This window comes from Acinonyx jubatus, chromosome B3 (assembly GCF_027475565.1).
Source record: "Acinonyx jubatus isolate Ajub_Pintada_27869175 chromosome B3, VMU_Ajub_asm_v1.0, whole genome shotgun sequence".
Classification (NCBI taxonomy): Eukaryota; Metazoa; Chordata; class Mammalia; order Carnivora; family Felidae; genus Acinonyx; species Acinonyx jubatus.
In genome coordinates, this window is record NC_069386.1 from 27,848,025 (window position 1) to 27,860,825 (window position 12,801).

Here is a 12,801-nt window from a genome sequence, read left to right on the forward strand (position 1 = left end):
CCTATTATACATTCATACATCTTTGTAAAAGAGAATTTGTAGAAAAGAATGAGGAGGCTCTTTACATTTTTGTATGATATAATCCTCAAAATTTAAATTAGAAAATAATTTGAAGAGAGTAGTTAACAGACTACAAGGTATGTATATATGAATATGCATTGCTTGCATATGTTTAAATTATTTCTGGAAGGATGCACAAGAAACTTATGACTTGGTTGCCTCTGGGGAGGGGAACTGAGTACTTGACTGGAGAAATAGCACAGAAAGAATAATTTCACTGTAAACTTTCTATAGTATTTGGATTTTTAGGGAATGGAATGGCTTAAAATACAAATTTAAAATGATTTAAAAATTATCATGATTATTACTTACTTGCAATAGAATTTTCAAACCTTTTATCAGTTAATAACCTAGATGGCATTCAAAATATGACTTATGTCTTATGAGTAGAAGGGAAGGACATTTAAATACCATTATTGATGATGTACTTCTCAATGTCTGTAAGTTCCTTTTTGAAACTAATAAAGTATTTGTACAGGGCCCACATGAAAGCCTGGTATGTCCTAAAGGGAGCTTCAGTCAACTTCTTGGGAAGAGAACCATTTCCAGGTAACATGCTTTCGGAGCTGTGCCCCATGACTTCATCGATGAATTCCTGGAGCCGAAACACAACTTGGCCATATGCTGCTATTTGTTCTAGCACTGATCGTAAACAGCTCTACAATAGAAGCAAACCGCAAACATGTGGAGTCTTCTATAAACATTCAAATTCATATTCTTTCACTAAAATATTTATTTTGTGACTGTTTTAAACACTATGCTTAGTAGAGAACAAAATGAATATTTAGTTTTATACTCAAAGGAATACAAGCATTAATTTCTACAGAATATAGAATTGTGGCTTATACTTTCTAAAAACACCTATAAGGTAAATAAATATGCTACAAGCAAAAAAATATACAGCTTTCCAGTATAGAACTGACAAAAAGCAGAACATGTAAATTGAAACTAAATGTGAATATAACACACACTATTAAAGAATTCTCTAGCATTGTAAAGATGCATAACTTAATTTGGTCTTTGGGACGTTAAGTAGATTTGATAACTAATTTTAATATTGCAAAATGTTCTAAAGTTATATAACCAGGGTTTACATAAATCCTTTTATTTAATTTTAATTAGAAAAATTACAAATAACTTACATGTGTCAAATGAGTTACTATAATACTGTTTCTCACAGTTACCTTCCCATCTATCAACTGATATATAAAGAGCTTTTTTACCCCTGAAAGTAACCTGAAATGAAATAAAAAAGATGAATGTACTTTAAATCTATAAAAATGTTCATTACAGTAATGCCTAAGAAGTTTTAACAAAAGATTCAAAATTGGGTGTTGGGGGCAAACAGGTCAGAGAATTAGAAAATAAGAGACATCAATCTTTTTATCTGATTAACTTAAGACTCAAGGGTATTTCAATATCATCTTACAGAGAAGTTGAAATAGTGTTGTTAAAGTATTTCCTCCTCTTTGTGATGGCCCAAACAGATTTCCCATTTTTAAGAAAGTCAATATACTTTTTGGTAGAGAGGACCATAACCTAGAAATCTCAGTAATACCAGCACTACATGTTGCATTTCTCATTTTCATTTTTGTGTGAACACAATCTAAAATCTTAGATTCCTGGTTTCCAGGTATATGACACAGGCTCTCATTGATAAACTCTTGCCTATTAAGAGCAGTTAGCAAACCAGGAACCTTTCTTTGAACTCAGATATTAAAAAAGTAATGGTTTAATATAATTAAATCATATACTAAATTATTTAAAATGGGAAAGAAGCAAACATACCAAATTCTCATAATCTCCACAATCAATTCTGAAATATGGGTTTACTGAGGACCCCAGGCTACCTGTAGGGGAGCACTAGAAACAGTTTTGGGTTAAACCCAAGGGCCTATTTTTAGAAAGCATGTAAAGAAACTGTGAATACTTTTCCTTATAAACTAAAATTCTGGCTTCTCACTAATAAAATCTTCTACACTAATACTTAGGTTAATAGATCTTACCATAAGGTTTCCCGAATAACCTGTGTCTCAGTAACAAAAACTCTGTCATCAGGAACATATAATGGGTCACTGCTATACAAGTGTTGGTCCCTATTAGACAGTAAACAACAAATGTCAATGAAAAGGTTTCTCATGAAGTAAAATTACATGCCTTAAGGAATATATGCATTTAGGGGAGACTGAGTGGCTCAGCTGGTTAAGTGTCTGACTCTTGACATCTGTGCTGACAGTGTGGAGCCTGCTTCGGATTCTCTCTCCCTCTTTCTGACACCCACCCCCCCCCGCCCTTGTGTGCTCTCTTCCTCTCCCTCAAAATAAATAAACATTAAAAAAATATATATGCATTTAGTGGTAATTTAACAAGTAATTAATAAGGCAAATAAACATAATATGCTTTAAATGCCCTCCCATACTCATTTCTACATGTCAACTGTAATACTCTAAGAGAAGTACTTTGAGAATAATTCCAATTATTATATTATATATATATAATAATATATATATTATATTACATCTGAGTCAAATGCTTAAAACTGTGTATTGTTTGGGCAAATAGTAATTGTAATTTTGTAATAAGTGCATTAAAACAGAAATCAAATAAATGGCCTAATTTAAACCAATCCACTCACTTCGAAATAAGTCAAAAGACAGATTATAATTAAATAATTAATCTCATTTTAAAAATAATTAAATAATTTAAAACTATGTTCAATTAGAATTGTTTAAAAAAAACAAGTTTAAATTTCAGGGAAGTACTCGATTTAAACCACAAATTTAAAGCAAATATTAAAATATCAAAGTTTATTCTATTAACACATTAAATGAAAAACTTAGCTTCTTACCAGACAGAGGCTAAATTGGAGTGCAAATGTAAACTATGAGGAAACCTTGAGGATCTGGCTGTCCAGTACTGATGAACAACATGCTGCTCCAGCCAGCTTCGGCCATTTGGCTCATCTACTGGATATTTAGTAGGATATTTAGTAAGTTTAAGTTATGAGCATTAACAAAGAAACACCTGATCAACTATGCCACAATTCTGGACTTATGGCCTTGTTCAAACATTCAACTGAAAAAGGCTCTTTCGAATATACATACAGGAACATATATACAAAATTTAATTAAGTATCACTGGCTATAAAATAAAAAAGTACTCAATTTTAAATAACCCCATCAATAGTCATGAAAGAAATTGAAATGGTAACCAAAGATGCTCTCAAGAACCCTCAAACCCTGAGGGCTGGTGCTAAGCTTTAAAGAATTAGATATCTGGGGCACCTGGGTGGCTCAGTCGGTTAAGCATCCAACTCTTGGTTTCAGCTCAGGTCATGATCTCTCATGGTTCATGAGTTTGAACCCCTGGTCAGTGCTGCCACTGCGGAGCCTGCTTGGGACTGTCTTTCTCCCTGTTTATCCACCCCTCCACTCGTTCTCTCTCAGAATAAATAAATAAAACTTAAAAAAAAGAACTAGATATGTTATTTGGGTTATAAGCTAATATAACATTGCTTCTAAAACCAGATAAAGACATAAAAAAAGTTCATCAAAGAATAAAAATGAAAAATACTAAATTAAAAAATAGCTAACCCAGGCGTTGGCTCAGTTGGTGGGGCATGCAACTCTTCATCTCAGGGTCTTTAGTTTGAGCACCATGTTGGGTGTAGAGCTTATTTAAAAAAAAAAAAATAGTAGTAAAAAATAACAGAACCATCATGGAGTTCAGGAATTCAAGGATGATTCACTAACACAAAATCACACTTAATGAAGGAATTTCAGGTGCATCCCTCTTAGACTGAGACCCACTCCAGGAAACCTGCTCTCGCTGCTGATGCTTCCTCTGCAGACTAGAGGCCTGGCCAAAACAGACACCATTAATGTGTCACAAAGAAAATACAAGATATAAGAATGGACAGGAGACAAAATTGTCAATACTTGCAGATGATAATGGTCATCTATGTAAAAAACCAAATGGGAGGGGGGCCTAGATGGCTCAGTGGAGCATGCGACTCTTGATCTTGGAGTCAAGAGTTCAAGCCCCATGTTTGGTGTAGAGCTTACGTTAAAAAAAGAAAAAACCTAATGGGGAGGGAGGTCCAAGATGGTGGTGTAGTAAGACTCTGAATTCCCCTCCACCCATCAAAATACCAAATCTATACCTACATATGGAGCAATTTTGCCCAAAGAACTGAGGACTGACTGAACAGTTTCTGTATAAAACACAGAGGTACCACATAGAGAGGGGTAGGAGAGACAGAAACATGGTAATGACAGGAACATGACCCCCAATGCTGTGAAATGCAGTGGTGAGGGACAGTACTGAGGGACCAGAAGATTTGCCCACCCTAGGACACAGGAAAAAGCTGCGGATTAAAGGGAAACTAAACTAGAATTGAGGGAAACCCATTTACTACCCTAGAGTGTCCACCAAACAGTGAAGGAATAGCTAGAACTCTCTGAGTTGCCAGAGGTGCTGGTGAACACCACTGTTTATGTTTCTCCTCAACCTTGATAGTATAGAGGGAAGCAGGGTCTGGGCACTCTAGGTGGCCTGCTACCTTGGTGAGTCCTGGGCCCCTAGCCAACACCAGTTGCAGTTACATACCTAAGATGGCACCACTGCCTCCAAACATCCCAGCTCTAGCCCTCCCAACAAAGCTACCCCAGTGTAGCAGGTAGTGGGACACCCCTAGCCTGCACTGACTATAGCTTCAGCCCTCTTGCCAAAATGGCCCTGATGTGGAGTATCCTGGGGACACCCTGGCCTGTGCTTGCTCTAGCGCCAGCTGTTATGACAGGGCCCCCTGCATGGAGCAGCCAGATTTGTGGCTGTTCAACTGGACCATCGGGGTACCCCTGATACAGACTGCCCCCAGATCTTCATCCCGCACCTGCTATATCTCCAGCCAGCCAGCCTACGTTTCCAGACATACAGTCTATGCAGGGGATGTTCCTATACATGGCCATACCTTCAAGACCGGAAGACGTAGGTGTTCCACCTAATTCATAGAAACAAACACAGAAAGTGAAACAAAATGAGAAGGCCAGGGAATATATTCCAAATGAAATAATAAGACAAAACAACTTTTGAACTAAGTGAAACAGAGAAATGTAATCTAGCTGATAAAGAGTTGAAAGTAATAATCATAGAGATCCTCATGGGACTTGAGAAAAGAGTGGATGAACTTAGAACTTCAACAAAGGGATGGAAAATATAAAAAGAACCAATCAGAGCTTAAGAATACAATGACTGAAATAAAATAAACACTAGAAGGAATTAACAGCAGATTAGAGGATGTCTAGAAGCTATCTAGAAGCAGCTAGATAGCAGTAGCTAAGACAGAATAACGGAAAGCAAAATAATGGAACAGCAAAAAGAAAAAAAGAATTAAAAACAATAACAACAAGGTTAGGTTATACCTCTGAGACAGCAATAAGCATACTAACATTTACATTATAGTGATCCAAGAAGGAGAAGAGAGAGAGAAAGGGGCAAAAAAATTATCTGAAAATACGATAGCTGAAAACTTCTTTAACCTGGGGAAGGAAATGGACATCCAGGTTCAAGGATGTTGGATACCCAGGTCCAAGTACAGAAAGCCTGAAAAAAGATGAACCAAGGAGGTTCACATCAAGACACATAACATAGAATGTCAAAAATTAAAGATAAAGAGAGAGACTTAAAAGAAGAAAGAAAAAGCAACTAGTTTTGTACAAGGGAACTCCATAAGGCTATCAGCTAACTTTTCAGCAGAAACTTTGCAGGTAAGAAGGGAGTGGCAATGATATATACAAAGTGCTGAAAGAAAAAAACCTACAACCAAGAATACTCTACCCAGCAAGACTGTTATTCAGAATTTATGGAGAGATATTAAAAAAAAAAAAAAGCTAAAGGAGTTCATCATCACTAAACTGGCCTATAAGAAATGTTAAGGGGATTTCTTTTTTTTTTAATTTATTTTTTTAATTGGGATTTCTTTAAGCAGAAAAGAAAAGGCTATGAGTAGAAGAAAATTATGAAAGGGAAAAATTTTACTGGTAAACACATAATAAAGTTGGTAGATCAATCACTTATAAACCTAGTATAAAAGTTTAATGTGGGGAGGTAGAGTGAAAATGTGCCTTTCAAATGTGTTATATATCTGGGATGTTATATATGAACCTCATAACAACCAAAAACCAAAAAAATATAGAAGATACACAAAAAAGAGAAAAGAATACAAGGAGAACACTAAAAAAATTCATCAATCATTATGGAAGAGAGCAGAGAACAGGAAAGAACCACAAAAACAGAAAACAATTACCAAAAAACAATACTTACATACCTATCAATAATTACTTCAAATGTAAATGAACTCAATGCTCCAATGAAAAGACATAGAATGACTGAATGGATAAAAAAGGTAAGTCCATCTACATGCTGCCTACAAGAGATTCACTTCAGACCCAAGACACATACAGCCTACTGAAAAGTGAGAGAATGAAAAAAGATATTCCATGCAAATATCAGTTCCCCACTCCCCCATACCCCCCAAAACCTGGTGCAGCAATACTTACATCAGAGAAAACAGACTTCAGTGGCTTTGAACCACACAACAGATCAGATGAATTTAATAGATGCAGAATATTTCTTCCCAAATCAGCAGAATATATGTACTTTTTGAGGGCACATGGAACACTCTCCAGGACAGATCACATGTTAGGCCATAAAATAAGTCTCAATAGATTTAAGACGGAAATCACATCAAGTATCTTTTCTGAGCACAATGGTATGAAATTAGAAATTAATTAAGAAAGCTGGGGAAAAAAACCCAAAACACGTGCAAACTAAACAAAATGATATTAAACAACCAATGGGTCAATGAAGGAAACAAGGAGAAAATTAAAAAATATATGCAGACAAAGGAAAATGGTAACATAAAGTTGAAAATCTTTGGGAGTCATAAAAGCAGTTCTATGAGGGAAGTTTATAATGATACAGGCTTTTCTTAAGAATCAAGAAAGCGTCCGACTTTGGCCCAAGTCATGATCTCGCAGTCCGTGAGTTCAAGCCCCGTGTCGGGCTCTGTGCTGACAGCTCAGAGCCTGAAGCCTGTTTCAGATTCTGTGTCTCCCTCTCTCTGTGACCCTTCCCCGTTCATGCTCTGTCTCTCTCCGTCTCAAAAATAAAAATAAACGTTAAAAAAAAAATTTTTTTTTAAAAGAATCAAGAAAATTCTCAAATAAGCCATCCTATCTTATACCTAAAGGAACTAGAAAAACAAGAACAAACAAAACCCAAAGTTAGTAGAAGAAAGTAACTCAGACAAAATAGAACAGAAATAAATGAAATAGAGATAGAAAAGTAGAAAAGATCAATGAAATTAAGAGCTGGTTTTTGAAAAGATAAAAAAGAATTGATAAACCTTTAGACAGACTCATCAAAAGGATTCAAAATAACAAAATCAGAAATGAAAGAGAAGTTACAACCAATAGCATAGAAACAAAAAGAATTTTGTAAGAGACTACTATGAAAAATTATATGCCACCAATTGGACAACCTAGAAGAAATGGATAAATTTCTAGAAACATACAATTTTCTAACCTTGAATAAGGAAGAAATAGAAAATCCAAACAGACTAATTACTAGTAACAAAATTGAATCAGCAATCAAAAAACTCCCAATAAACAGAGGTCTAGGACCAGATGACTTCCTAGGTGAATTTCACCAAATTATTAAAAAAAGAGTTAATAACTATTCTTCTCAAACTATTTCAAAATAGAAAAAAAAAAAACTCAAATTCATTTCATTAGGCCAGCATTACTCTGATACCAAAACCAGATAAAGACATCACAAAAAATTTGATAGGCCAATATCCTTGATGAACACAGATGCAAAAATCATCAACAAATATTAGCAAACTGATTTCAACATACATTAAGAATATCACCAACCATGATGATCAACTACAATTTTCCCCAGAAATGTAAGGATGGATCAATATTTGCAAATCAATCAACATGATACAACCACATTAACAAAATGAAGGATAAAATATCACCTCAGTAGAAGCAGAAAAAGCATCTGACAAAATTCAACATCCGTTCATGACAAAAACTCTCGGCAAAGTGGATGTGGAGGAAATATAACTCAACATAATAAAGGCCACATATAAAAAACCCACAGGTAATATCATACTCAATGGTGAAAAGCTGAAAACTCTCAATAGAAACAAGTCTCTCACCACTTTTATTCAACATAATACTGGAAGTCCTAGCCATAGCAAACAGATAAAAGAAAGAACTAAAAAGCATCCAAATTGGGTAAGAAAGAAAACTGTCACTATTTGCAGATGATATGATACTATGTATTGAAAACCCTAAAGGCTCTACCAAAAAAGCCTATTAGAACTAATAAATGAATTCAGTTACATTATAGGATACAGAAATTAATATAAGGAAGAGTGTTGGGGCGCCTGGGTGGCTCACTTGGATAAGCGTCAAACTTCGGCTCTCAGGTCATGATCTCATGGTTTGTGGGTTTGAGCCCTGCATTGGGCTCTGTGCTGACAGCTCAGAGCCCGGATCCTGCTTCCAATCCTGTGTATCCCTCTCTCTCTCTGCCGCAAAAATAAATAAACATTAAAAAAAATTTTTTTTTAAATATAAGGAAAACTGTTGTGTTTCTATATACTAACAACAAAGTAGCAGAAAAAGAAATTAAGAAAAAAAAATCCCACTTATAATCACACCAAAAATAATAAAATACTTAGGAATAAAACTAACCAAAGAGCTGAAAGACCTGTACTCTGAAAACTATAAGACACTGATGAAAGAAACTGAAGACAACACAAATAAATGTAAACATATACCCTTATCACGGATTGGAAGAATACTGTTAAAATGTCCATAATGCCATCCAAAGCAGTCTATAAATTCAATGCTATCTCTTTCAAAATACCGAGAGCATTTTTCACAGAACCAGAACAAACAATCCTAAAATTTGTACGGAACCACAAAATTCGCCCCATAGCCAAAATAACCTTGAGAAAGAACAAAGCTGGAGGTATCACAATCCCAGTTTTCAAACTATACTACAAAGTTACAGTAATCAAAACAGTATGGTATGGACACAAAAACAAACACATAGATCAATGGAATAGAAATGAGAGACCAGAAATAAATCCATGTTTATATGCTCAATTAGTCTATGACAAAGGAGGCAAGAATATACAATGGGGAAAGGAGAGTTTCTTCTAAGAATGGTATTAAAAAACCTGGACAGCTACATGCAAAATAATGACACTAGATGACTATGTTATGCCATATACAAAGATAAACTCAAAATGGATTAAGTATCTAATGGAAGACCTGAAACTACAAAACTCCTAAAAACAAAAACAACAAAAAAACAGACAGTAATCTCTTGGACATCAATATTAGCAATATTTCTCTACATATGTCTCCCAAGGCAAAGAAAACAAAAGCAAAAATAAATTATTGGGACTACATCAAAATAAAAAGGTTTTGCACAGCAAAGGAAACCATCAACAAAATGAAAAGGCAATCTACTGAATGGAGAAGATCTGTGCAAATGATATATCCAACAAATGGTTAACATTCAAAATATATAAACAGCTTATACAACCCAACACCAAAACTCCCCAATACTCTGATTAAAAAATGGGCAGAGGTCCTGAATAGTTCTCCAAAGATGATGTACAGACGGCAAAGAGACACACATGAGAAGATGCTCAGCATTACTATCAAGGAAATGTAAATCAAAACCACAATGAGATATAATCTTACATTATCTAGGATGGCTAATCAAAAAGACAAGAAGTAACAATAAGAAGTTTTGAGAAGGATGTGGAATAAAGGGATCCTTTGTGCATTCCTGGTGGGAAAATAAATTGGTGTGACCACTGTAGAAAATGGTACGGAATTTCTTCAAAAAATTAAAATAGAAATACCACTGACCCAGTAATTACAATTCTGGGTACTTACCCAAAGAAAATGAAAACACTAATTTGAGACAATATATGGACTTGTATGTTTATTACAGCATTATTTACAATAGCCAACCTAAATCCATCAATAGATGAATGGATTAAAAAAAAAACGTGGTGTATATAGAGGTTGAACTACTATTCTGCAACAAAAAATAATGAAATCTTGCTATTCATGACAACGTGGATTGACCAAGAGGGTATTAAAATAAGTCAGAGAAAGACAAATACGATTTCACTTATATGTGGAATCTACAAAACAAAACAAAACAAATAGAAAAAGACTTGTAAACACAGAGAACTAGTGTTTGCCAGAGGGAAGAGGGATGGGGGGGATGGGTGGAACTAGAAAGAGATTTAGAGGTAAAAACTTTCAGTCATAAAATAAGTTACTGGGATGAAGAGTACAGCATAGGGAATACAGTCAATAATATTGTAATAACTTTGTATGGTGACAGATAATAGCTACATTTAAGGGTGGTGAGCATTTTATAACGTATACAATTTCAAGTCACTATGCTGTACACCTGAAACTAATATAAAATTGTGTCATTATACTTCAACTAAAAAAAAAAAATTCAAAAGAAAGAAAAAAAGACTGAATGAAGAACAAGGCAATCCACAATTGTGATTTGCCTGTTTCCAAAATCTTCCAACTCAAACTACATTTTTGTTTACATATATTTGCTTATGTTGATATACATGTTCAGAAACTTTTGTTAATGATTTTCATCAGCTCCTATAAGGCAAAAAATTATCTATCCAAACCCATTCTTTAATATATCATTTTGTATTTTGTTGGCTTTCTGTGAAACTGAATTTTGTTGCAAAAAAATTTAAATATTACCCAAAACCAGTGACTTTTAACAGATACTCCCACAAATAACAAAATTTCAATAAGTCAAAAATTTAATGTATAGTCATTAAATGCTATTAACGTATCAAAATGCCCTTTTGATAAGCACACTTCTTTCAAAAATATTTAAAATCATTTAGTTAAATGATATAACAGTTCTGGGATCTCAAGTAGGATTCCAATTCATAAATATTTATCTCAATGTTTTCCAAAGTGAGATCTATGACCCATTGCAGAATCACCTGAAATGCTAACCTACTAAAAATAAGACTACCCGAGTGAGGTGCCTATAATCAGTATTTTTTTTAACTTTATTTTTTATTATTTAAAATTTACATCCAAACTAGTTACTATATATTAAAGCAATGATTTCAGTAGATTCCTTAATGCCCCTACCCATTTAGCCCATCCCCCCTCCCACAACCCCTCCAGCAACCCTATTTGTTCTCCACATTTATGAGTCTGTTTTGTTTTGTCCCCCTCCCTGTTTGTATATTATTTTTGTTTTGCTTCCCTATGTTCATCTGTTTTGTCTCTTAAAGTCCTCATATGAGTGAAGTCATATGAGTTTTGTCTTTCTCTGACTAATTTCACTGAGCAAAATACCCTCCAGTTCCATCCATGTAGTTGCAAATGGCAAGATTTCATTCTTTTTCATTGCTGAATAATACTCCATTGTATATATATACCATTTCTTTATCCATTCATCCATCGATGGACATTTGGGTTCTTTCCATATTTTGGCTATTGTTGATAGTGCTGCTATAAACATGGGGGTTCATGTGTCCCTTCGAAACAGCACACCTGTATCCCTTGGATAAATGCCTAGTAGTGCAATTGCTGGGTCGTAGGGTAGTTTTATTTTTAGTTTTTTGAGGAACCTCTATACTGTTTCCAGAGTGGCTGCAACAGCTTGCATTCCCACCAACAATGCAAAAGAGATGCTCCTTACCTGCATCCTTGCCAACATCTGTTGTTGCCTGAGATGTTAATGTTAGCCATTCTGACAGATGTAAGGTGGTATCTCATTGTGGGTTTGATTTGTATTTCCATGATGATGAGTGATGTTGAGCATTTTTTCATGTGTCTGTTGGCCACCTGGATGTCTTCTTTGGAGAAGTGTCTATTCATGTCTTTTCCCATTTCTTCACTGGATTATTTCTTTTTTGGGCATTGTTTGACAAGTTCTTTGTAGATTTTGGATACTAACCCTTTATCTGATATGTCATTTGCAAGTATCTTCTCCCATTCCATCAGTTGCATGTTTTTTTTTTGTTTTATAAATCACCTTTTATTTTTCAATATATGAAATTTATTGTCAAATTGGTTTCCATACAACACCCAGTGCTCATCCCAAAAGGTGCCCTCCTCAATACCCATCACCCACCCTCCCCCCCCCACCCCCCATCAACCCTCAGTTTGTTCTCAGTTTTTAAGAGTCTCTTATGCTTTGGCTCTCTCCCACTCTAACCTCTTTTTCTCTTTCCTTCACCTCCCCCGTGGGTTTCTGTTAAGTTACTCAGGATCCACATAAGAGTGAAAACATATGGTATCTGTCTTTCTCTGTATGGCTTATTTCACTTAGCATCACACTCTCCAGTTCCATCCATGTTGCTACAAAGGGCCATATTTTGTTCTTTCCCATTGCCACGTAGTACTCCATTGTGTATATAAACCACAATTGCTTTACCCATTCATCAGTTGATGGACATTTAGGCTCTTTCCATAATTTGGCTATTGTTGAGAGTGCTGCTATAAACATTGGGGTACAAGTGCCCCGAGGCATCAGTACTCCTGTATCCCTTGGGTAAATTCCTAGCAGTGCTATTGCTGGGTCATAGGGTAGGTCTATTTTTAATTTTCTGAGGAACCTCCACACTGTTTTCCAGAGTGG

The 12,801-nt window shown here is 35.1% G+C and overlaps 1 protein-coding gene across 9 annotated transcripts in view; it reads right to left on the reverse strand.

The window, feature by feature from the left end:
- Positions 1-12,801, reverse strand: part of TUBGCP5 (tubulin gamma complex associated protein 5) — a 64,753-nt gene that overhangs the window by 18,597 nt on the left and 33,355 nt on the right. For 4 of the 9 annotated variants that reach the window (XR_008299030.1, XR_001432118.3, XM_015085019.3 and 1 more), the window contains exons 7-11: positions 4,955-5,062; positions 2,909-3,026; positions 2,067-2,156; positions 1,203-1,296; positions 472-718 (exon numbers count right to left, since the gene is read on the reverse strand). Coding sequence is in view for 7 of the 9 variants with exons in the window: in XM_015085019.3 (XP_014940505.1) it covers positions 472-718; positions 1,203-1,296; positions 2,067-2,156; positions 2,909-3,026; positions 4,955-5,062 (657 nt within the window). In the remaining 2 variants the exon portion in view is untranslated. The remainder of the gene's footprint in view (positions 1-471; positions 719-1,202; positions 1,297-2,066; positions 2,157-2,908; positions 3,027-4,954; positions 5,063-12,801) is intronic. The other 5 variants (XM_027067851.2, XM_015085018.3, XM_015085017.3 and 2 more) reach the window with 5 other exon arrangements.